The 26156-nt window shown below is 42.5% G+C and overlaps 2 protein-coding genes across 2 annotated transcripts in view; both read left to right on the top strand.

The window, feature by feature from the left end:
* Window positions 1-26156, top strand: part of LOC125771103 (myosin-IIIb-like) — a 59878-nt gene that overhangs the window by 3900 nt on the left and 29822 nt on the right. Inside the window, exon 2 of the mRNA XM_049441365.1 lies at window positions 18741-18941. The gene's annotated coding sequence lies outside the window, so the exon portion shown is untranslated. The remainder of the gene's footprint in view (window positions 1-18740; window positions 18942-26156) is intronic.
* Window positions 4812-6626, top strand: LOC125771104 (uncharacterized). The gene is made up of 2 exons (XM_049441366.1): window positions 4812-4842; window positions 4945-6626. Exon 2 carries the CDS (start codon window positions 5053-5055, stop codon window positions 5977-5979), a length of 927 nt encoding a protein of 308 aa, XP_049297323.1. The 5' UTR covers window positions 4812-4842; window positions 4945-5052; the 3' UTR covers window positions 5980-6626.

Genomic DNA, 26156 nt, shown 5'->3' with positions numbered 1-26156 from the left:
CACACCATCACGTTAGCGAGAACAAAAGCGCACGACCCGCTCTTCAGTACTTTGCCGCACGTAAAATGTATTACGAAGAATGGTTTAAGATCCGGTAGCAAATTGAATTTATCAGAGCATACAGTGTAAGAGTGATGATCTCATGATACGTTGTGCAATTGTAACGAATCAATCAAGCAAACTCATCGTCGATCACTTACGGTTACGCTCACGAACCTTCCGAACCTGTTCCTTCAGCGAACATGGTTGGAATCTGTAACACTCCACTTCACGACGTTGGTCCGGAGAAGGAAGGAAAAAAATAAAATCCGAAAAAATGCACTACAATCATTCCATCGAGCTGTAAGGGAGTGCCCGTAGAAGTGGACGGTGACTATCGCGTGTGGAAAATGATGGTAAGAAATTCGCATCCATACAAACTTCAGTTCAGGTGCATTTCATGCATGACCATCCAGTTTGAAGGCTGTGCTGCAGTTATTGCAAACTATTTCCAATATTGCAAGAGGGATTTGTTGTAAAGTAGTCGGTTTAAACCATAGATCAGGTTCCCTGTCTAGATGAAGACGTCTTGTTGGAATTGCTGTATGGATGATTGGAGTGGAATGGAGAAATACAGAAAATAGAGACATCTTGGGATTGGAAAGAGCTTATTGCCCCACGATTGTTCTACCATTCAGAAGACACTAGATGTGAGAGTTTGTGTTTTTTCTCTCTCTCGTGATATTACGATGTGTCCCATTCATGACGGTGAAAGTAAATGGAAGAAAGAGCATTAAAGAAGAAAGGCCTCAAAATGCATCGTTTCATGTTACCCGCAGATACAGTTGGTAGTTTCGTTTAAAGCACGGTCAACAGAGGGATCAAAATAATCAAAAAAACGAACCAATAAAAGTAGATGAAAAATCTCAGCAAAACATAAGGCTCTGTTTATGGTGGTTGTTCGGGTATTCAATTTATTCTTTTGATAGTTTTATTTCCCCGATATGTTTGTCTGAATACCAGGCGAGAAATGCTACCAGCATAAGCTGGAGAATTAGTTATTTCCGTTTCATTTTATGCTGCTATACGGGAGCAGTTCGCTGCTCGTTAGCTATTGAATGTTGCATTTAAAGAGAGTAAAATTTAAGTTAAAACAATTTTGCCGATTCTTAGAGGAAAACAATAATCGACTATTACGGCTGTTACACAATCTGATAGGAGAATAGAACTTTCGAAACCGGATCGTATCATAATCGTAAACTCGGTTACTTTCGGAAGAATTTATGTAAAGTAAACAACCATTTGTCTGATGCTGCATTTACTCTAAATGCACTGTCGCTGACGGAAATTATGTCCTTTTTAGGAACCGCTGTCCGCGCTCAAAAAAGGTCCCTAGCTTAGGAGAATAGTAGCAGGAGAGCGGACTTAGCCGCTCTCAACGTAAAGATAAGCTAGGAGACTAAGCTTACCTCTCTCGCATCGCTTCACCGTGAAGCGATGAGTGAGAGGGAAGTTAAGCGTCTCTGTCTGTCTCGCTTGCTCCTGCAGGCGCAGACAGATAATGCAAGGACAATGCGGGGATCGGCGCGAAAAATCCTCCCCAAAATTATTAAATTTATTAGGCAAATAGGGAAATAATTGAGGAAATAGCTACAGGAAATTAGAGGAAATTACAGGAATTACAGGAAATTAGGAAATTGTTACAGGAATTAATAATATAAATAAGAAGTAGGGCGAAAGGATAAAGGGTGAATAAAGGGTTGAGAAACGCGAGGAAAACACGGTTATGCGTCGCCGTCAAGGAAATGTATCGATTATGTATCGCTAAGGCAGCATGTACGATAAAAGGGGGCTACGGGGAGGTAGCCCTAAATAAATAAGCTTTCTCACAACCGGAACAAAAAGCCTTTTTATTTCGGTTGGCCGCGGATAAATTAGTTTAGTTTCTACCTTCTCTCACCCTCGGTCGGAGTTTGATACTCCGGCCCGAGAGCTCAACACGGGTTTATCGCCCTGCTGTGCTGGGAACATTGGTGGCTCCAGAGAGGAAGGTAGTACTTGCTAACGTTCCAAGGCACGAGAAAGTTTCCCGCCACGAGGTAACCGGAGGACCCCATTCCCGGTCGAAGGAAGGAAGACGCCAAGCGCCGAAGAGAACCGGAGGACTCCATTCCCGGTTGGAAGGAGGACGAGAGAGGGCCACCCACCTCTAGCAGACCGGAGGACCGCATTCCCGGCTGAAGGAAGGACGAGAGTAGGCCACCCGCCTCGAGCAGACCGGAGGACGTTCATTCCCGGTCGAAGGAAGGAAGGAAGACGCTAAGTGGTGAAGAGAACCGGAGGACCCCATTCCCGGTTGGAAGGAGGACGAGAGAGGGCCACCCGCCTCTAGCAGACCGGAGGACCGCATTCCCGGCTGAAGGAAGGACGAGAGTAGGCCACCCGCCTCGAGCAGACCGGAGGGCGTTCATTCCCGGTCGAAGGAAGGAAGGAGAGGGGCAACCGCCCTGTGGAAACCGGAGGACGTTATTCCCGGTCAGCGAAAGGAAGGAGAGGGGCAACCGCCCTGTGAAGACCGGAGGACGCTCATTCCCGGTCAGCGAGAGGAAGGAGAGGGGCAACCGCCCTGTGGAAACCGGAGGACGTTATTCCCGGTCAGCGAAAGGAAGGAGAGGGGCAACCGCCCTGTGGAACCGGAGGACGTTATTCCCGGTCAGCGAAAGGAAGGAGAGGGGCAACCGCCCTGTGAAGACCGGAGGACGCTCATTCCCGGTCAGCGAGAGGAAGGAGAGGGGCAACCGCCCTGTGAAGACCGGAGGACGCTCATTCCCGGTCAGCGAGAGGAAGGAGAGGGGCAACCGCCCTGTGAAGACCGGAGGACGCTCATTCCCGGTCAGCGAGAGGAAGGAGAGGGGCAACCGCCCTGTGGAAACCGGAGGACGTTATTCCCGGTCAGCGAAAGGAAGGAGAGGGGCAACCGCCCTGTGAAGACCGGAGGACGCTCATTCCCGGTCAGCGAGAGGAAGGAGAGGGGCAACCGCCCTGTGAAGACCGGAGGACGCTCATTCCCGGTCAGCGAGAGGAAGGAGAGGGGCAACCGCCCTGTGGAAACCGGAGGACGTTATTCCCGGTCAGCGAAAGGAAGGAGAGGGGCAACCGCCCTGTGAAGACCGGAGGACGTTCATTCCCGGTCGTAAGGTATAGTGATAGTGAAGTGCAACGGTTCCAGCGGCAGCAGCAACAGTGGTGCCTAAAACGGCTTAAAAAAAATAGTGCGACGGTTCCAGCGGCAGCAGCAACAGTGGTGCCTAAAACGGCTTAAAAAAAAAAAAAAAAAAAAAAATAGTGCGACGGTTCCAGCGGCAGCAGAAACAGTGGTTAAGCCTAAACCGGCTTAAAAGAGTGCATCAGCAGCGACGGCAGCAGCAGCAGCAGCAACCGGAGCGGTAGCAGCGGCAGCAGCAACGACAGCAGCGGTGGCAGCAGCAGCAGCAACCGGAGCGGTAGCAGCGGCAGCAGCAGCATCAGCAGCCGAAGCAGTAGCAGCAACTGCAGTAGTAGCAGCACAACAAGAAGCGACGAACCCGCAAACAAACCGTGAGTAAAATGGCAAACACTAAAGAGAAAATTACCAAATTTGAGGAGGAAGTAGGGAGTGATGTGTGCGAAATGAGAAAAGAAATAGAGAGGTTGAAAAGGGCGTATAAGGACTTATCCGAAAAACATGAAGAAACGAAACGCGAATCGCAAGAAAAACAGACCAAATTAGTCACACAATTAGCGGAAAAAGAGGCAGAATCTAAGAAATTGCGCAAGGAAAAGGGACAGAAACGTGAATTGCAAGATGGAAGTGCTACAGTCGCAAGCGCATCGAAAAGCAACTCAAGCCCTGCTTCCGAATTGCTCATAAAGGGATTGGTCGATGCTTTAAACGAGCGGTCTAAAAGAGATTCCTTAATGGAGCTTCCTGAATTTAATGGTGATTTTAAAAAGTGGAACCATTTCAAATCAGTGTTTTATAAAACAAGTGAAGAGGCTAAATTTTCAGATTTGGAAAATCTAAATCGTCTGCAAAAGGCTCTGAAGGGAGATGCCCTGGAATGCGTGAGTGGTTTGATGCTCGATGCGCAAAATATCGAAGGAATTTTACAGCGATTAGAGAAGGAATTTGGTACGCCTGATTTGATATACAGTGCGTTATTAAAAGAATTGCTAGCAGTAGAGAACCCAACGATGCAGAAGCCGAAAAGTTTTATAACGTTTATGCATGCGTTAAACAACCTGGTCATAAACATGAACACTATAGGAGAGCCAGAATATTTAAACGACCAACGTCTTTTAAAGGACTTGGAAAATAAGATTCCCACTAATTTAAAACACAAGTGGTACAATCATATCTTGGCAGACAACGAGAATTATGGTAGAAGCAAGCTTAGGACTCTCGAGGATTTTGCTAAGTGGCTTAAGCCCACCGAAAATTTAGCTATTATGCTAACAGCGGATGTTGCTAATGATGTTGTGAATTCACAATCGCATCAGCACAACCAACAGTTAGGTCATAGGAATTTTCGTGCTCAACCGCGACAACAGTTCCAAGCGAATATACAATCGCAACCAAGGCGTAGAATGGGTTGCTTGATTTGTGGCCAAAATCATAGGACGACAGAATGTTTTCAATTTCAAAACATGTCGGTCGAACGAAGATGGGAAACGGTTAGGCGGTTGCGCATTTGCACAAACTGTTGCAACCAGTCGAATCATGACGCCCAAAATTGTTTTCTGCCACCACAATGTCGGCAATACGGATGTAGAGCGAGACACCATATCCTACTACATAGAGCAACTCCTACTGGCTTAAGACAGGTTGAGAACGTTAATATTCACCACGGTACTGATTTGCCTGGCTTAAGACAGGTTGAGAACGTTAATATTCACCACGGTACTGATTTGCCTGGCTTAAGACAGGTTGAGAACGTTAATATTCACCACGGTACTGATTTGCCTGAGTTATATTTTCCAATCATCCCAGTAACGCTTCGTCATAATAATAGGGAGGTCGACACATTCGCGTTCATGGATACGGGTTCATCTGCGAGTTTAATACATCGAGAGCTCAAAGAAGAGTTGCAGGTAAATGGATCTCCACGACCATTTTCGCTAGCTTGGACTAACGGATCAATACAAGATGAGCCGGAAAGTCAAACCATCTCGATCTCGGTTAAGGATCAGGATGGGAGATTTATAAGCCTTGATGGATTAAGGACAGTAGAATCTATGGTGCTGCCAAAACAAACAGTTAACGGAATGGAACTTAGAAGAAAATATCGCCATTTGAGAGGCATCGATTTACAAAGCTATCGTGATGGAGCTCCGAAGCTAATTATCGGATTACCACATGCGCATCTAATATGCGCATTGCAAACCAGAACTGGGCAAGCAGGCGGACCGATAGCAATTCAAACCCACTTGGGATGGGTATTGTTAGGAACAAATTATCTTAATAGCAAGCAACCAAAACTCTTTTCTCTAATCGAAGCAAAAAATGCTAACAAGGATATAGCGAGCACGATGAGAAATCACGTCCCAAAGGAAGATTTCGGTGTTAAATTGAATTATAAGATACCGCAGCCCAAGGACGAAAAGAGGGTGGAAATAGAAAAAACTATAAGGAAAACAGAAACTGTTCACGAGATAGGGAAAACGGAAGTCGTCAGTATACCAGAAGAATGTGGTCAGTCTTTGAGGCGACTACAAAGCCTGGAAAGAAAATTGACACGAGATGGAACGTCAGAAAAATTACACCGTAAGGAAACAGACGCATACGGCAAAAAAGATTGCGCGCGTGAAAACGATCGAAGTGAGACAATAAGAGATAAGTTTAGTCCCAAGGCTAATTATGTACCAAACTTTGCTATAGTAAAGTACAACAAACCTATACGTAAACCAAGACTGGTCTTTGACACAGGTACAAGAAGTAAACAGCGTTCTCTCGCTATTTAATGAAACCTATATGCAATTCATGATAAATAATATGTCCTGCGGACCACGAAAACGATGAGCCTCTCACACCAAACCATTTCTAATAGACTGTTCTGGAGAAGCAGAACCAATTCATTGTGAGATTTCGGAAGCTGAAGCTTTAAAGACACATTGGAAGAAAGCCCAATGGGTTGCACAAAAATACTGGTCTAGGTGGATAAAAGAATTTCTACCTCGATTGGTAACGCGAGAGAAATGGTTAAAACCAGTGAAAGAATTGCGCATAGGCGACATAGTAGCATTTCCAGATGAGCAGACTCGCGGAAGGTGGCGTAAGGGGATAATTACGCAAGTGCAAGAAGGAAAGGATAAACAGGTTCGATCCGTAACGATAAGAGTAGGAAGTTTATTTATTAGAAGACCAGCGGTAAAGGTCGCACGGTTGGAGGTTCGCGCCGAAGAAGAAATAGGTAGGACATAATTCCGTCAGCTTATTATTGTTTGTAACACCTCTACGAGGAATTACGGGGGAGAGGATGTCGCTGACGGAAATTATGTCCTTTTTAGGAACCGCTGTCCGCGCTCAAAAAAGGTCCCTAGCTTAGGAGAATAGTAGCAGGAGAGCGGACTTAGCCGCTCTCAACGTAAAGATAAGCTAGGAGACTAAGCTTACCTCTCTCGCATCGCTTCACCGTGAAGCGATGAGTGAGAGGGAAGTTAAGCGTCTCTGTCTGTCTCGCTTGCTCCTGCAGGCGCAGACAGATAATGCAAGGACAATGCGGGGATCGGCGCGAAAAATCCTCCCCAAAATTATTAAATTTATTAGGCAAATAGGGAAATAATTGAGGAAATAGCTACAGGAAATTAGAGGAAATTACAGGAATTACAGGAAATTAGGAAATTGTTACAGGAATTAATAATATAAATAAGAAGTAGGGCGAAAGGATAAAGGGTGAATAAAGGGTTGAGAAACGCGAGGAAAACACGGTTATGCGTCGCCGTCAAGGAAATGTATCGATTATGTATCGCTAAGGCAGCATGTACGATAAAAGGGGGCTACGGGGAGGTAGCCCTAAATAAATAAGCTTTCTCACAACCGGAACAAAAAGCCTTTTTATTTCGGTTGGCCGCGGATAAATTAGTTTAGTTTCTACCTTCTCTCACCCTCGGTCGGAGTTTGATACTCCGGCCCGAGAGCTCAACACGGGTTTATCGCCCTGCTGTGCTGGGAACATGCACCATGCATGAGTTGTTGTGTCAGCTTGGTGTCGGTGGGGAGAGAAGGAAAAAAAAACAAAACAAATATATCACAACCGATGTTGATGTTGGCTCAGGCTGCCCAAACATTTTGGGTAGAGCAATACTTGGGAGCCAACGGGCGGCCGACGACAACGAGTGTGATATTGGTCATCGATGGAACGGTTTTAGGAGTCAAATTTTCGGGCAAAGCAACCGATCGATTGTATAAACAATGACAACTGAACCTGATCTCCTGTATGCAGGTTCTCGTGAAGGGGTTTTTTTATTGTACCTCACATGCATTATTTTATGCTTTCCAGCATAGATTTCATAACATGGCTTTTGTATGTCGAGGCGGTATTGTGATGAGAATGTTCGTGGAAATTCTGTTCCATTGCATATGGAACAGTAAAACATAAAACACAGAGAGCGTGTTGCATTCTGGACTGGCTTTCCGAAAGGTTCTATTTTTATTGACCTGTTTTCGGAGGACGGTTTAGTCGGATTATAAGAAACATATGTAGCTGGACGATTTGTTTGCCATCGACTCGAAATCTTGCATTCTGCACTTGTTTCTGGACGATGCAGAAGTAAAGATTAATAATCGTAATGAAAACATCGTTTGAACATAAAACGAATAATTATGCAAAACGCTAGCAAGAACCTTGCATTTGCCGTTGGAATTCAATAATAATCGATATTATGATTGCTTCTATGGTGGATACTACCGGAAACGAGTGTTGCATAGCCGGCGTTTGAACCGAAATTGCTTTCGGCCTAATCGAGTGGAACGCAGTACGGTGAAGTCCTGTGGTGTATGTTATTTTTTTCCTCTCCACATTTACCATCGCAGCTCAATCAGGACGCGACACAACCTTTTTCATGTTTCCTATTGAGCTTCTATTTTTTTTTTTGCTGTACCTCTGATTGCCTCGCATCGTCGCACCAAGCGCAAAATACACGCAAACGGAAATGTACGCATACGCCAGTATCCCGGCGCATCTGCAATCCGGAAAGTTCACCTACACCGGACATTGTGTTGCGTACGGGGTGTTGTTTTTTTTGGTGTGTTGTACTTTACTTTTCGTTACCCCGTGGATGGAGTTGGTTAGTGTAAATTGGAAGTTCGGCAAAATGGAAGTTACGCCGTCTTTCTAACGGCAAGTAGTTCGGTTGATTAAACCGAAACATGCGCTAACAAATGGTAAATAAAATATCCCTAACTCAACATCTCATCGGGTCGGTACGGATGCGGTTTACAATGGTGCGAGGCCTTCCGATAGGTTTTTTTTTCGCGGAAACTGCAATTTATGAAAGCGGATCCGAAACATGTGTTACTGCATCGAGTGTATGAAATGGTTTATGTTTTCTAAAGGGGTTTGAATCAGCAAAAAAAAATAAAATGTGGTGTTCCATAGTGTCCGGTGTATTATGAAGTATGCGTGTTTGGTGGAGGTGGTTTTCAATTTGGAAGATACACTAACTATAACCCAATGAAAAGTAAATAACAAATGGAGTCAACTTTTTAATAGACTTCCCATTTTGTGGGCAAGAAATGTGATTTATGTGTTTTTGAAATCGCGTTGAGAGAGATTATAGTTTTTCAAGTTTTTATAAATTATTTATTTATTTATTTATAAATTATTTATTTATTTATTCAGGGGCGGCCCGGTGGTGCATGTGAAAAACGGCGCCCGTCCACACGGCAGGGACCGGGTTCAAATCCCATCCGGACCGTCTCCCCGTAGCATGGACTGACTATCCTGCTACGTGGTAAAATAAGTCTTGATACGGCCAGGCCGTTCTAACCGACCAAAAAAAAAAAAAAAAAATATTTATTTATTAAATCAGCACAAACTAACCTCAAGGCTACTCCGTGTTTTCTTCATTGTGATTCGGTTTATCTAGAGCATGCTCTTCATTTGTGGAATGTGTTTTTCTATCTATTCTATTGCTTTGTATATTTGGTTTCATACAGTACACTATTACCCGGGGTCTGGTTGAAATCTACAACACCACTAATTAAGTTTTGACTAGGCGACGCAGCTATCCTCGAAGATAACTGTTTCTTCATTAAATTGTATACTTAGTAATAAATAATTGTCAACAGAAGTAGATGAAAATAAAAGCAAGGAGATTATCTTTAAGAGTTTAAATTCTAATACATGCTTTTAATATCCATTTTGAAAAACAAAAGTGGCCGATGAGGGGTGGCATCAAGGAACACTTCCTGATACCCTACGCAGTGGACGAGTTTCCCTGGAGGTCCTGCTAATTTGTAGAAGTCGTGGCTCATGGTAACCAGTTTTAAAGTTGATGTTTTTGGCTGTAAGAGAGGTTAAAGAAGATGATCCATATTTAGGATTCCAACGCTGAGGTAAATCACTTTTGTAGAAGAACATTTAGTGCAAAAAGATCTGACAAGAGATGGTACATCATGCGTATAAAAGGAAGATCAAGTTGTGGAGAGATTAGACGTTCTCCGAAAAAAGGGGTTTTTGGAGAACGAAAATGTTCTTGGCCTTTTTAGACATATAAATTTGTCTTTTAATTCTTGGGAATTCCTTCGAAAGAAGCAACTTTATCGAAATATATTATCCAAAAGTTTAACCTTTTAATTGTGATGAAGTCTTGCCTGGTAATTTGAAGAACACTTTGGTGGTTTGGATGAAGATTTCGAAGACACTGGTTCATAATTACTACATTTTAAAACCCGTAGCCTAAAACCTTGAGAATAAATTATCCGGCATTATCTGCAATGAAATTGAAGTTTTATAACTCTTTATCTTAAAAATATAATTCTGAAACCTTGATTCTTGTTCAGTATTCTTGACATTTATAAAAGTGTCACTAATAGTAAAGGTCATATTTATTTACTTTTCTTTCTCTCTCTTGACTTCGATTCATGCAGTGTCAGCAAAACGATTTAATTTCCAGCTGATGATACTGTTCCTGAAATTTGATGCGCGATTCAAACAAGGGTCTCGGTATCTGCATCAAATGACTGCTTGAATATTCTACCATCATATTATGCACGAAAGGAAGGATGCATCAGACGCTTTGAGTCAATAAAAAGAATCCAAGTTTTTGCTCTCGCTCGACTAAGTTTCTTCTAGTGACGTACTATTTGCATAAGGAGAGGCAGAGAAAATAGTTCTTTTGCGGCAAATAGTTTAAAGTTCCATTTCGGTTTGGCCGGGTGTGTGTGCCATTCACTGCAGCAAAAGGAAAGAATGGGGTAGAATTTCACCACCAAAATGCTGCACCAACGAAATTTTCTATTGATATTCGAACGCCCTTTAACGAGCGAACGGCAAGGAACATTGGTGTACTTGTGCACAATCAAGATATGTGCATACTGTATGACGCATGGTGATATGAATTGAAGATGTTTTCCCCCATTAAGAAGGGAACCAGTTGCATTTGCCAACGAGGCGATGAAAACGAAGAAGTTTTACATTGGCGCAAACACTATGTGTTGTGTGTACGCGAAGGTTTGATAAGATGGGTGGAACTGGAATAGCGGAGGAGGTAAGTTGGTCGAATTTCGTTCAAGTGAGACGACAAACAATCTGATATGGTAGCTTCACGTTCGGACGATGCCACACGGCACTCGGCAATCGATCATGGCCGTGGTTGAAGTGGATCGTCGTTTCGCGAGAATGATATTTGACATGCAAATAACTTAACACTGTTTCTCATTGAGGGAAGCTGTTCTACGCGGTGCTTCCGGTGTGAACATTTCGGTGTGGTTTAATATTTGCATACGGAGCATATTGAAATGTGTCCCTTCTAGAGTGCCTCTTTGCAATGTGTTACATAGTGTTACATGCATGAGTGTTTGGATTGCAGCTTGTTGAACGTATTTGGTATTTCAAATTTAATGTTTTTTAGCAAGTATTTCATACCATTTTGGGCAATGTTTTTGCAGGTGAGTTTTACTTCGAATTGCACGTCTTGGGGTCGCTTTGTTATTTTTATTGAAAAGATAATAATCTTGAAAATGAACTAGGTTAAGCTTTTTTTTGGCCAAATCAACCCAACGCGATCATTACGAAACATTAGCTTTAGCGGAGAGGGTGCTGGGTGCTGTCGATTATATCAACTTTGGCAACAAAATTTAAACTGCATCACTGGTACTTTTGGGGCAAGTGGTGGCACCATTTGCGAAAAGTAAACCCGCTTGCGGACATGTGCGATGTTTTTCAATTTCCTGGATGAGCCGAGCCGGTTGAGTAACGCCTCCCCGTGTCGCGGTCCAGCCTTCGTCGAGGGTGGCATGTTTGGGGTTTGAACCATTTTTGAGCCGGGTGCAAAAATACACGAACCCCTGCCAGAGGCTACCCGTTGGTGTAGTTTGCGTGAAAGTTGTTTGTGACTTTTCTAGCATCACAGCCTGCGTCAAATCAGTGCACCTAAATCTGTACGGTTAGCCCGCTCGTTTGCGATTGCATGGTTGCCCCGGTAAGGTGTGCGACCCACTGTTTGCAAAGTAAACTAGGTCTCCGGGTGCCCGAAAAAACCGGTACATTTTAGCTGACCATAGTTGAGGGTATGTTGTTTTTTTGTTGTTGTTGTTGAAAGCCCACAAACGAAAGAAATGGTACCGAAAAGATCTTTGCGAAGGAAATGCCATTACACGCAGGCATTACATTTTCGGGCAGGTTGCCTTAGTTTTTGGTCATTTTGTGGATGGGTGTAATGTATATGCTCCAATGCTTAGCTAATGGGATTCAATTTTCACACATTTATGCCCGGTACGCTTGCCGGTAAGAAAGCCGGGCCCGTGACAAAAATGGCAGGTGTTCCGTCCTCCATTAGTATCGTTTAGATTAATGATAACAAATAGGAACCATGTACGGTGCGTAGATGAAAAATGCTTGTTTTCCAATGGGCATTACGGTTTTTGTGAAAATTTTTGGTGCTCCGTGCGGTATGCTAAGGTTTCTAAGTGAATATTCATGCGAAGTGCGTCATTGCATGAAAGCAGTAAATGAAATTGATAACCATGTACAGCTAGTTTAGTTTTCTAAAAGTGATAAAAGCAAACATATTAATTTTTAGCACAGACTTTGTATGTTGCATACATGAAAATGATATTTTTTTAAATGCAAAAACTGTTTTTTTGTGTACTATAGATGTGTTTCGATGAGTTTTAAATTGATTCTAACTTTAAAAGAATATAATCTGATTTAATGGAATATTGGTGGAATTGATGGAAGAGATTCCAATACCTAGATTATGATTAAAATTACTTTATTCAATGAGTTCTGCATATATTAAGCGGAAAAGGACAGGCCAGAAGAATAGCATATGCGGTCAATGACACGCACAGTGCGAATTCAAATCTCGGCTTGATTTTCGGACTTCCTTCAAACAAAGGAAGACTACGACAATTCATCTCGTCCTTGAGTTAAGCGTCGTTTGAGGTTCCTCAAACCTTACGCATTTTTAATGAAAGAACTACAGTTATAACCAATAATATTAAATTAATTCCAGAAATTGCTTTAAAAGACATCATTAACTGATAATTATGTACAATTTTGCAGATATTGAGGATGTTGCATTAGACGACAAAGCCACACACAAGTAATCTGCAAAACATAAAACTTGTACTAAATTGGTCTTTTTAGCAATGAGACACATTGCTCCTTTCTCATTTTTATTTGGTCGATTAATTATTCGGTAAGCTCAGACATATACAAATTATTGGTTTTTTGTAATACTTCTGAGCGGAATGTTACGAGAGTGTCTTGACAATTGTTGTAATCATTGTTATACAATCTGCAATATAGAGACCTACGAAAGATAAAAATATGAATAAATATTCGGTTTCAATAATTGTGAGCTCGCTAATTTCCCTGGGGCTTTTTTCTAAACGCTTAGTTTAAGCAGTTTTTGTTCCGACTTCGGGCTATGGTTAATTCAAATTGCACATAACCAGTTATTAGGTAAGGCTAACCAAACCCGGTGACAGTTTGTAGAGTTGTATAGAAAGATAAAAAATAATCATAATTTACAGTAAACTAAACATTTTATTGAGCATGCCATTCGTTCGAAACCAAAAAAAAACTTTGTTCAATCCTTTTGATCTTAATATTTGCTGACGTGATAATTAATTAGCGCACAAAATGGAAGTGCGAGCAAATTGAAACCATTGGTCGGCAACATTGGAATTGTCCAATTACTGGACGATTCCGTTAGCGAACGCAGTCGACCTTGACGCCAAACTTTTGTCCATTTAGGAACTGAACCGGGACACACCGTAAGTGATAACCAAAAAACAATATTTCCTATCCATTTTTTGCTGTTATTTTCTATAGAAAATATATCTTTTTCATCCTCATCCGTGAAGTTACACGGATCTATCGGGTCAACGTCACCGCGCGTTGCAGTAACGGAAGCGGCAGCTCCGTTATCGGATAGCCATCTTTCCCGAAATATGCGTAGAAAGTGACCGTACGCGGTCGTGCGCGCCTCATTTACTGCGATGGCGATGATGATGTCGCGCGCGGTTTTGTGATGGGTATGTTTTTTTCTCGTTTTAAATTTATTCAACCTCCCTTTGGATGACGTGCCGTTTTGTTGTTGCGGCTTGGTGGTCGTTGCCGGAGCTAAGTGTCACTTTCACGACGCTCGATGCTACGAAGAAGCGGAGAAAATTTAAATAAGACAATCAGATTCGACAAATGATCCATCCGGGTGCATGCTACGATCATCCCCACCGGTTGATTATGCACTGATGGGGTGTTTTTGCGTTTGCATATTCCCGCTCCCGAGTGCGAATGGAAAGCCCAAAATTCAATTCCAAGATCGATCGGTGTCGCTTGAGGGCAGAATCTAATGGCACATCTCGGTTTAGGGGGTAGGAGGGGGTGGGGTGGAGGTTTTTTTTGCACCAACGGGGAAATGATTTCATTTCAAATCACACTCGTCGATTAGTTATGGAAGGATGCACCGGTGAAATTTGTTCGACTTCGAGGAAGTTGGGCACCGGAACCAGGGTGTGCCCCGCCAGGTTGGCCATTGCAAGGAGCAGTGCATGCATGTAGCGTCACAATTGAATGCGTCGCGACACACAGGTGAATATCGACACATCAGCACTGTCCCCTGCGCGTAGTTCCTGGAATCGGTGAGATGGAAAGTTTTTCCTCGGTACCGTTTTCTCCATACCAATAGCCCACAGCCCGCCCTAGAGGCGGTTGGTGTGATTGATTTTGCATACCATTTCACTCGGTAAACATTCTTCCGATACATTCCCTTCTTCACCGAAAACGGGTGTTTCCTACCCCAGCCAGCGGTAGAGAATTGTGCCCGGCTTGACAACTCAACCGGCGCGGCATGCAATCGATTGGATGACTTTCGGTTTAAATGCAATTTTGCAACGATTGCAGTCTGGCGGGCTGGTGGAAGCCTTTTTTTCCTCCCCGCCATTCTCACACTCATCCAAGTCCTTCATCGGTGTAGTGAGCTTCCTCGAGTGGTGTGAAGAATTTCCGCCCATCGCCCAGGAAATTGGGAAACATTTTCTGCAGTGCAGTAAATTTCGTCGCATTTTCGGTCGCTTAAATCACTCTGGTGGAAGCCGTTCCGGGCTGGGATGATGTGCGGGCGGGTGCCAAATTTATGTGTTTATTGAAATGCGTTTATCGAAACGGGCGAGGTGTGAAATGGGTTATAGATTTCATGGAGCGGGTCTTTATTTATTGTCGTATAGTTTATGTGCTCCAAAATTGAAGACCGTATTGTAGAATGAAGCCACTACAATTATGAGGAATGAACATGGTCACCAATGCATCGGTAATAAATAATTTCTACCTTCGTTTTTTATGACAAGTGGGGATGTTTCTTTTAGAAATGTGGTATTACGGTTCACTACAATTAACAAAATATCTTAATACAGAAATTTACATATGCGTTAAAATCACAAAAAATAGTATTTGTTATTCATCATCTTAATTGCCTGGCTTAATATCCACACTTTTTTTTTGTCGACATCAGTAGAATTGGATCGCTAGTACAATACAAACGTGACCGATCGTCACTGGTTAGGATTCGTTGTTCAAAAGTTTGGGTGTTAAAGTTTGCTTATAATCTTTACTGGTCCAATACCTAACACCTATAGTCTGAATTCTCTACGAGTCTTCTTCTTTTTGGCTTGCTCAGGATCGAGCACGTCGCGAAATCATGGCCAGATCTCCAATTAGTTTCAAGAAAACTCCAGGAAACCTGCATCCAAGGTTGCATCCGATCTTCGAGAGGTTCGACTCCATCTGATCCAGTCAACGAGCTCGCTGTGCTCCTCCACGTATCGTGGGGCATGAGTCCAGCATCCTCATCACATGCCCCAGCCATCGTATTCTTGCTGCTTTGACGGCGGTCAGGATATCTGCACCGCCAAACAGCTTAGCTAGCTCGTAGTTTATACTCCTTCTCCATACCCGCAGAGGACTCCCGGACGTATCGGTGTTGTTGAAGTCTTCTGGATACGAGTCCACGAGTCGGAATTCTTCCTAATATATACCTTCGAGCACCTTGAATGAGAGTCCAAATTACTGACGTATATTCAATAATTGAACATAAACAAATGTATAATGATGATAAACCCAGAAGATCTTGAAATATTCAGCTGGATCTTAAATGAAGCTGAGATCTTGGAAACTTTGGTAATAGTAGTAGTGTCTTTGTGATAGATTTGCATCAAATAGAATTTTATGATTTTGCACTCCTTGAGAACGAGACAGAATGGCGTCAAACTCAAACTATTCGAAACAAAGAAAACGTTTATCATTTTTCGAATAGATTGCATAAACGCCCAGTTTATGGTTTATTTATGCGTAAAGAAAATCTAGATTTAACTAGCATTTACATTTCCCAAAAATAGGTTAGCCATGTGAAACCACATTTCTACACAATAAATTGTACCGCCCAACCACACGGTATGTAAAGCAAGGTAGTGAAGTAAGTCAGTAGCAAATATCATTCGTTTCGTGCATTCGGTCAATTCGGTAGAAATTAATTGAAGGATGAACACGAATGCAGTTCGCATATGGACGAACGGAGCTTCACTAGAGCCCAGGGTAGGTCTCTCACAACCAAAATACCCCCGCGAACGGCTTCATCACACTTCCTATCCCACGGTAACGAGACCCGGCCACGCGTACCTTGCCGGGTTGCAATTTGCAAATTTGCATAATTCATTTATGTAAATCATCGGCCCGCATGGGAGTCCGCCGGCAGCGAAAGCGCAGTCAAATCTCGGCGAGTTTTTGCTCATCGATTTCACTACGAGTGGTCGCGCGGCCGGGAGAAGTTGTAGGTAAAAGTGGAAGGAACGGGAGGATTACTTCTCGTGTTTCCCTGGTGGGTTCGACCCGCGACTACCGGTGCGAGCGGCCTAGTAAGTGCCGAAGTTTGGCCAGTTTCAAGCTGAAAGCTTAATGCAGATTCGCGAAGCAAAAAATAATAATCAAACCGCGTCCCACGTAGTTTGTCTGCGGAAAGATGCAACGCTGGGATGTTGTTTTTGCGGGCGATGGATGCACAATGGCACAGAAACTGATAAATATTGGTTCGCAGAGAAAGGTAGCGAAATTTTGGTTTCCCGTGCAGCTTAACTTTTCATTTCACGCTGGGTATTTGTTTTAGCGGATATACATTTCACCTTCACCTTCTTGATGCTTTTGTTTGCAATTAAAGTTTTTTGTTTTTTTTTCGGGGTGAGAGATCTGTTGGGATATTGTTTTGGATGGAGATTAAATATGGTATGAAATTTAAGAGGAACGATTTGTTTGATGGATAGGAGTTGAATTTCCTAGGGAAAACATGCGTTTTTATCATAACTTAATGAGGATTATAAATATGTATCAATGCCTAAAAGAAAACAAGTTTTTACAAGGTAAAGATTATATCAACGTTGGTAAAGTTTCTTTTTCAAAATAAAACAAAATTCCAACAGTACAAAACTGTCAGTTTGTTCATCTTGTTGCACAAACAGTGCTACCGTCCATCGATCAATCAAGTGTGATGCGTGCCTGGGAATTCCCTCACGTCTTCCCAAGTGGACAAGCTATCACTGTCACTGGACGTTCCGATGCCGTGCCCACCATCAATTGGTTCCAGTCAATTCTTCCGGACATCCGAATGGTGCGCAAAGAGCTACAGATCATTTTCGGACGTCCGGACAGTGATTGATGTTTTCTAGGAGGTGATAGAGCCGCCTGTGATCTTCTTTCCCTAAGGCTTTGCTACATTGTTTTTACTTCTATCTCTCCTAAACTCTGGTGGAATGTCGGCAAGAGGTGATGGCATTCGTCAACATTTAAGACGGTAAATAATGATTGGAAGATGAAGGGTCACGTTTTACGACCATCGCTACCGTCACCGTTGATTGGATTGTTGTGGTTCCAGCGTGCAACAATTTTTATTATTGTTACTGCAAATGGAATGGAATTTGGAGTCTGTTGATGTGTTGGCGTTTTGGTACTTAAATGCATGAGAATTGGATATAAACGTTGAAGAATTGGTCGAGTGTCGGAAGTCCGACCAGTAGAATTATTGACTTCTATTCAATGCTGCATTTATAATTGTCGCCGTTTTTCTTCTACCCGAGATGGTCCCATTTCTCACGGATCTGATCGTTCAGGGTTTCTCTCATCAACAATAACTCAACACTTGCAAGCGGAACGATTGTCAAAAATTATCCTCAATGACAGGCGTATTCACTTGTCCATAAAAAGCAGGAATCCAATCGGCCATTATGGCAGGGCGTGGCACTTCCGCAACAGTGACGAAATCGGATAAAATTAAGCCTAATGTCGAAGTTTTCTTTTAATGTCCGGAGAATGACGGAACGGTTGTGTGCTTAAGTGAAAGAAAGTTTCAACCAAATCCAAGGCCAACAGACGCGGACAGCCGACATTACCGACCGGCGGCCGTGACATTGATGAGGGGGAAAAAGTGAGTCAAATTCGCTACCAAAAATTGGGGAAACATATTTTATTCATTGAGCGGTTCAGCGGCCATAGTAAAATTTCCCAGCGGCGTACCGTTTCCATTTGTCTCGCTAAATGTTCAAACGTTTTGTTCGTTTCGCATTGTTCGAGCGTTGTTTCGAACTGCCCCTCGGGGGGGGAGCGGTCATTTATTTTTTGGCCCGTTGGTCACGAAGACGAAGTTTAGGGTTTACTGCTGAGTTTTGATAATTTGACGTTCACCGGTATGGGCGTTTAAGTCACAGTTGGCAAGTTCATGCGGTCCAGTTTGTTTTGTTGCCGTGGAGCCTGATGCATTTTATCTCAACCGAGTTTGTCGTGAGGCCCGAAAAACATTCGTACAGTTCGGTGGCCAGCCAGCAGTTTTCAGTTCAGCTGGGAAAGCGCTGACATTGATTCCGCTCGCCGGTCTCGGTCTATGTTTGTTTCGTTTTGTGTTAAATTAGCTCATTACGGTCAGAGATTCGTTACCGTGTGGTGCGGTTTCGGTTGCGAGTTATTCAAGCGCATTCACTAACTGTCATTGTTGCTTGTTTTCCTGTTTTCCAGCACGTCCGTGCTGTCGCAGAGCTCCGGTAGTATGAGTCGCTCGTGTGTAGCATCGGGAATTGACACCGAAGTGACCTTGTACTGCGGACGAGAGAACGACAACGCTGGTAGTAGGTGGCGATAAAGAGGAGTCAACATTGGAGGAGAAGTAGCAGCATAAACAAAAACCTTTTGACGTTTTCAACGACGTCATTTTGGAAGGTAAGTGAGTTCTTTTCTATTTGATCATTTAAATTCTTTTGTAATCTCGATCGTTCCATGGGTGGTCTATGGTTTTGTGCCTCAGTTTTTGGTCTAATGCACCGAAGTTAGTGGTTTGAATCTCATCTGGAAGGATCCACTTAGACGAGATAGTTTAAGTATATAGCTGTGGACGTTTAGAGTGTTTTCTGGAGGCATAAGACGTATGCAAAGCGAATGTAGCTCCAGAATTCGGAACACAATTCTTGATGTGGAGAGATGTGCAAGGGCAATAACCTCAGACGAACGTGCGCGCTCCACACAGCATGTGCCTTTCCGTTGCGAAAGTCTCCCCAATACAATTGATCAAACAGATTTCTCTTCGGTTTTACCTTGCACCGCATGAAAATTGCTTTACCCAGTCAATGTTTACTGTTTTGAAACATTACTTTTATATAGAGTTAAACATATGATCGTGCCTAATGATGTGCATTGGATTGGCGGGTTTCCGTATCGACGTGTATAGCAAGCATTAATCAACTCAAAAATTGGGGAAAAAGAAGACTAAGCCTTTCGAAGCGTCGGGAAGTATATACACGAAGATCTAGTAGAAGAGAAACACAAACTAACAACTCGGTTGTGTAGCCGAACTGCCGGTATCATTACCGAACGACAGCTTGTTTTGGCCCTGGTGGGAAAGCGTGTTCTAGCGGCTAGAAATCATGCAAATGATTGCGATTCTGAAACTGTACATTACCGGCGCAACGCTATGCAGATGCGATCTTGGTAACTACTTGGGTTTCGCTGGTATGCCGGTGGAAAGTCATAAGCGGTAGAACTCCAGCACTCGAAAGCAGTGTTATGGCAATTAGGCAGATGAGGTGCTAACTTCCCACCTAGACACATGGGCGGGAGCACACTTACATGTTGCGGTGCCGTAGGCCGCACTGTATAACGGACCCCGTACACGGTAACATGGTTCTTCGGTGGTTCTGTAGATAGCGTTCGTTACTGCGCTAACTCGATTAAAATCTCGTGCGCTTTTACACGCAAGATTTACCCGACCTGCCAGACGGTATGTTCTTTATACCGTGCTACGGTAATGGCTTACTTCTTCCATTTCGCTCAGAGTTCAGTGACATTAACTGGAGTGCAAATTTTGAGAACGATTTCGTAGCTTGGCCAGAATCTCTAGCCAGAGTGGAGTAACGATAAGGAAGCAATTAAAAATTGGGAAGGATAACTTAACGGCTCTCAAACTTCCGAAGAAAAATGGTAGTGAGTTGTGACTTTTGGACTTGGACGATCTCACCAGAGGGCCATGGTGCCGGCTCTTGCCACCGGTACTTCTTTGCGGTGCGATGTAAAACCTGACCGTTAGTGATGGCTTACTCGCTGCCCGCCAACCGTAACGTTGAAGAAATAACAAAACAAAACAACAAAAAAGCACCGCATCACTGTATCGCTGAGTTGGCTTTCTAGGTTATGGTTAGCTTCGGCTTCCGAATACCTTGGTTGCGGACATGTAAAAAAAAACAAAGGGCTACCCGATGATGGATGCTTAGAAAACCCGACAACGACGGGACGGGATTGCGTTAGTGCGTGCGTCAGCAAAACACAGAACGCTTTACTGGAACAATTATCACTTACCGCCGTTGAAGATCGGAGAACTGGCTGCATCTTCAGCTGCATTACGTGTGAGATGCGGGCTTGTCTGTACGCTCAGTACGGGCTTGTTACTCGAAACGTTTTTGCGTTTTTAATAGTCATTTGCAAACTTCTTTTTTTGCCTCTGCACCGTCCCACGTTGGAAGGAAGCCAACGTACGCCTAACGCATGCACGGTGTGGGCACGGAAGCGTACGAAACCGATGCGTACGAAATTGGCCCAATTATTTGCGTCCGATTGCGTACGGGTAAGATATTCATCTTATTAACACCGATACTCTGTAGCGTCTACCGTTTTGCTGAGTTGCTGAAGATCTTCAAGATCTTCAAAATCTTATAGCTGACCTTCTTCTACGATCATTTCAATGGGCGTGTGTGTGTGTCTGTGAGCAAACGCTTTGAGTGTGGAGCTGGTTAAAGAGCGTAGAAATTCATCACAACACTGCATCTTTCATCGCACACCCCAAAAAAAACCCACACGGGGCTTTGACCACGAAGGGCTTGACCATGGGAGAGAAAGTTCCCTACCCTGAGCTGAGTCAGTACGGGCGGTGATGAGTGTGGTTCGTCGCTGCTTTCGTAGTGAGATTTCCCTGTCGGAGGTTTCGCTTCCTAGCGGCTTTCTAGCACCTCCGTACCCTTGTCGACAGCTGGAGCCCCTGTCTGTCAACTGTACAGTTTTAGCGTCTCCGTGACCCTTCGATGGAATAATTAATCCAAAGTCTATTAACTGGGTTTGTTATTGTGGCTGGTACCTTTTGCGAGACCCGTAGGTTGGCTTTCACCCAACCTGGCTTTCGTGCTGTGTAGTACGTGCACGGGTAAGGGTGTTCGTTGCAATATAATAGTTTTTGCAATGATCTACCTTGATGTTGCACCTGTTCTAAGAAGGTGCTAGAGGGTAGGCACACATCAGTAGATATGAATTATTTTAATTCAACATGTTTTCACTCTAATACGTTAGGTAAATCAAGTGAATGAGCTTGATAGCTTGTTTAATTATGCAATATTGTTTAACAGACCCCAAACTTCTCCTTTTGTATATGAAGAAGCTCCTCTGCACATGCCGCTTTGAAATGTTGTCACGTAATTGATGTAAACGTAAAATATATTACTTTCGGCACTGTAAGGTTGGTAATTCATTCTGTACGTGACTTATGACCGAACGTGCCCCAATATTAAGTTTTATGACAAAATGAAACTGCTTTGTAATGCGTTAGAACAGAAATAAATACACTTTTCGTGCCCATTCCTCGAGAAGCAAAAACAAAGAAAGAAGAAAATAATCTCGCCTGGCGTCACAGTCAGCTGATAACGTTTCATGTTTCTTGCAATGCACAGAAAAAGGTGTGAATCGGCTGACGCGATGAGAAACTTATCTTACACCGCACATTTTCTCCAGAGCAATATATTTTAGTCCACGAATGGGTTCACACTTTCGTTTTTTGAAATTAAATTTGAAAATGATAAACTATCGCACGGACGTAGATGTAGATTAATGATTTAAATTTCCTATCACAAACGACGGAAGGTTTAAATTTCACCCAAAAAACCCCGTGTGATGGGGTCGGAAAAAGTTGCCTATAGCGGGGGTTTCGTGACGGAGGTACCGAATGGATGGGAAATGGAATCATTTTCATAACGAAACGGTTGCGTAAAGATCAATCGACGGTCATCAAATTAAACAAATAATTTCGGCAAAACCGTCGTGCCATCGTTTGATGCTTACGGCGGGGGTTTTGCTCTCGTTTTTTTTCCACGGCCCATAGTGAATGTGATGGATGTGAGGAAAAACGCCTAGACAGAATTAATAAATGTAACGCTCGCTTCTCACCGTTTTGTGCCGGATATTTCATGGCAAATCGTTCGATTTCGACACCTTAATGATGATGAAAAATGGCAAACGAAATGAAGATGAGCAAACCCGGGGTGCGGTGGAGAGAAGGAAGATAATTAGTTATTTTTTGGTTATAAAATCTTTTCTATGTATTTTGCTTCAAATGTTGTTGTTTTTGTCAACAGTAAAAAAATATCATTAAGCATTTTTTGTATACTTCCACATTTAGCTAAAAACTTTAATCAATCAAAGTCATTGTCCGCTATGAAAAGAAAATGCAATACTTGTTTTAATTACTATATCAATCAAGCAAAATCAGTTCAATATGTATGCACTACGGAGTACACGATCGAATAGAAGCATTTAAGTATTATTTGAACTATTTACAATCGCCAGCGACGATGCCTTCGGTTGTTCGACTCATCACAGTCCATTATCGTTTGGGCCGTGTCCTGACCAACCGTTGAAATGGGCTACCTTCAACGCACTTAATCGATCAATCAATTACAAAGTACCGGTAAAAATGTTGCACCCCACCCCCGTACATCGTTGCACCGGTGTGGAAAAATCGAGTCAGCAGTGCGGTTGGCAGTGAGCTCATGCCGTGTTTGATTGCAGCTGAGTTGCATCGATTCACCCGCGAGGAACAATTAATTAACGAAATATAATTTCTCTTTTTCCTACTGACCAGTTTTGTTGTTGCTGTGCGTATATTGCATTTTAATTAAAAGTTTTTTTTTGTCGAGTGGTCGTTAGTATGCACCAATATAAAAAAGCCCAAAAACCAACACCAATTGACGTCAATGTCGTATCGCAACTTTTGCATACGATAAACTCTCCATCCAATCAATTTGTGCCGGCGTGTGGAAAGATTTCGGCACGGAAAAGTGTTTGCACTTTTGTACCGGCAACGATTTCGTGGAGGTATGTGGGAAGTGCCACCGAGACCGAATGCTTACATCAACGAGGTCACTGATAGGGAAATTGAAAGCAAAGCATTGGAGAATTGACCAGATAGTGGAATAGTAGCAAAAAACCAAAAAAAACCTTCAACAATGTTCCGTGCCGTGGATGAATGCAGTGTAAATATGCGAATGTTTTGTTTCCTTTTTTTCCTTGTTTCTTGTTGCAATTGTAAAAACGGCAAACATGATAAATCGTTGGCGTACTCGTGAAACAATTTCAGGCATCTTTTAGCTGTGTAATCAATTGGGCACCGAGTGGCATCGATCGGCCACCGGGAAAGCGGGAACAATTTTGAACGAAAGTTTAAAAGCTCTCAGTAGGAAGCAAAAGTGACCCCATCGAACGGGTGGTATGCGAAAATTGATTGATTAACCTTAATTGCTCATGGTTAGAGGTATGGAGCACTCACTTTGGAAGTGTAACAAGTGGGCGGACAAGTGAAGAAGAACATTGTGGAAATAGGAAATAATTAATAAGCAGGCTAACAAGCTTGGATGTACTTTTGTTTTCCATCGTAAGGCTCGAATTGTCTTTCATATGTAGGCAATCTAAGATTGAAAATATCATTCCATTTCTGGAGAAGGATCAGAGAGTCGAGAAGTCACACAAAAGTGTTACTTTGGACGAAAGTGGCTTACAGCAGACATGGCTTCAAGAGGTCAGTAGAATTGAAAGATGATCATCAAGGGGAAACTGATCTCATTGCTCTCTAGGAGTTCTGAACCAATCAATACCATCCAGAAGTTTTAGCTTAAATTTGTTGGTGAACAAAATCATTTCGACGTAGCATGACGTCTTGATCATCATGGATGATGAGATCTAATATACAGTGAATATCAATGACAGTTCTGACGTCCGTCAATATTATATCTTGCTTTAAAGAACCAATTGTTAACGACTCCCATATCAAGTTTCTAAAGAACCAAAGATCCAAAGATGTCTTCCAGATATTTCCGCCCTCATTAGGGTGTATCATGTACAGAACTATGTGATCTTTTGCTCTTCCTGTTGTAGTCTAAGATTACTAGAGAACAAGAATTGATTTCCATTATTACTTTCCCATGATCTTCACCAATTTTTTGAGGAAAAGCTCAAACGGAAGATCTTCTCCAATGATTTCGAGACCTCTTCAAAGGCACAGACGATCGCAAAGGGCACGAACAATTACTAATTTTACTAATTTTCGGGCTAGTTTACATTAGAACTGCCAAGCGTTTTAGGGGTTTTTTGTTGGAGGTTACTTATTTCGACAATTTCTACGATTTTGAAGAGCTGGATTATATTTAAATGTTTCTTGGAGATCGTACTATAGAATAGATATGTAAAATCATACACCAACTATATTCTACTGTGTTTAATCCAAAATAATAATGTGATGAAAATGAGTCAAAATGTCTTGCCGGTACTTTTAGTATTGAAATAAGACTAAAACACTGGAGGGCTAAACAAACGTAGAATTCAAGGGAGATTAATTTTATTCTTTAATTTATATCTTATCTGTAACAATACCTTTGTGTTACAAACACGAGCAGCTGTATTTAATTAAAGAAAAAATGAAAAAGTACTGTTCTTTAAGATTAGAAAAACAATCTTGTAAAAAACAATGGAGCCGCTTCGTCTGGCGGCTTCATCGTGGACCACAAATGATGAACAGTGATTCATTTGAATGGGAGATTGACGTACAAATCCTTTCCTTCCATTATAATAAACCAAGAAAGAATGATAAGAAAATGGAAGAGGCAAAGAAAATAATCCAAATAAAATATGATACCCATTTTCTCACCAGCATAATCAGCAATGCTTTCCCTTGGTTAATTTTGTCAAAATTTCAATCATATCATTCCCTCGTTCCGGCTACACCGATAGGTTTTTTTTTTGTTTGGTGAAGCGAACCTACGAATCCCATACGAGTGTAGCTGCTAAAAACCTGATTTGTATTATTTTCCACCCAGAAAAACGTAGACATATCCTAAGCTTAAAAGCCAACCATATCGTTTGCATTTGAGTCGATGTTTATATACATTTTTTTTGGTTGCTTCGTTTGGGAAATCCAAAGCGAAAGCGAAATAAAACGATTTCGGGACAGAGACATAATTATAATACCATTAGGTGGGCTAATTTTCACAAATTACTCCATCAATCTCGCCGCGGCAGGTTTACACCGGCTGAACCGAAGATGAGGGCTTTGTGCTGTGATAGCCGTTTTGCAGATCAGTGTAAAATAATAAATGGACGGCCATTGGCCATGCCAAAATATGCTACTTTCGGTGCCGGGTTTTATTACTGTGTGTGATTCCATTCTTTTGAGATTGGATTGTTGAGGAAAGTTTAAGGTGTTCTTTTTTTTTTTGGGGGGGTTTGCACGTTATTGCACGCTAACGATTGTATGGAGATAATGGTGGAAAGAATGTTAGACATGAATTTGGCTTGTGGTTCGAAATAAAAGATGATTCATTAATTAGAAGAGCAACATCAAAAGATGATATCCAGACGTAAAAAAATAACTGTATGCAGTTTTAATATATGTATGAGCCTACGAAAAAGGCGGTACTGATGGAACACTGCTTACTGTGGCCCCAATATACGTGAACAATGATTCAAAATTTGCGCACTGCTAATCAATCATCTTAGGGGCCCTAAGAAAAATGAACCAAATACATCCTTCTGATTGATTATAAACAACGGTAATCGACATGTATGCATAGCGATTAGAAACTGATTACGACACTCTGGCAGATTTGAGCCGAACACCACCGTGCAGATAAC

This window comes from Anopheles funestus, chromosome 3RL, assembly GCF_943734845.2.
Source record: "Anopheles funestus chromosome 3RL, idAnoFuneDA-416_04, whole genome shotgun sequence".
Classification (NCBI taxonomy): Eukaryota; Metazoa; Arthropoda; class Insecta; order Diptera; family Culicidae; genus Anopheles; species Anopheles funestus.
This window is presented reverse-complemented; position numbering and strand designations above follow the sequence as displayed.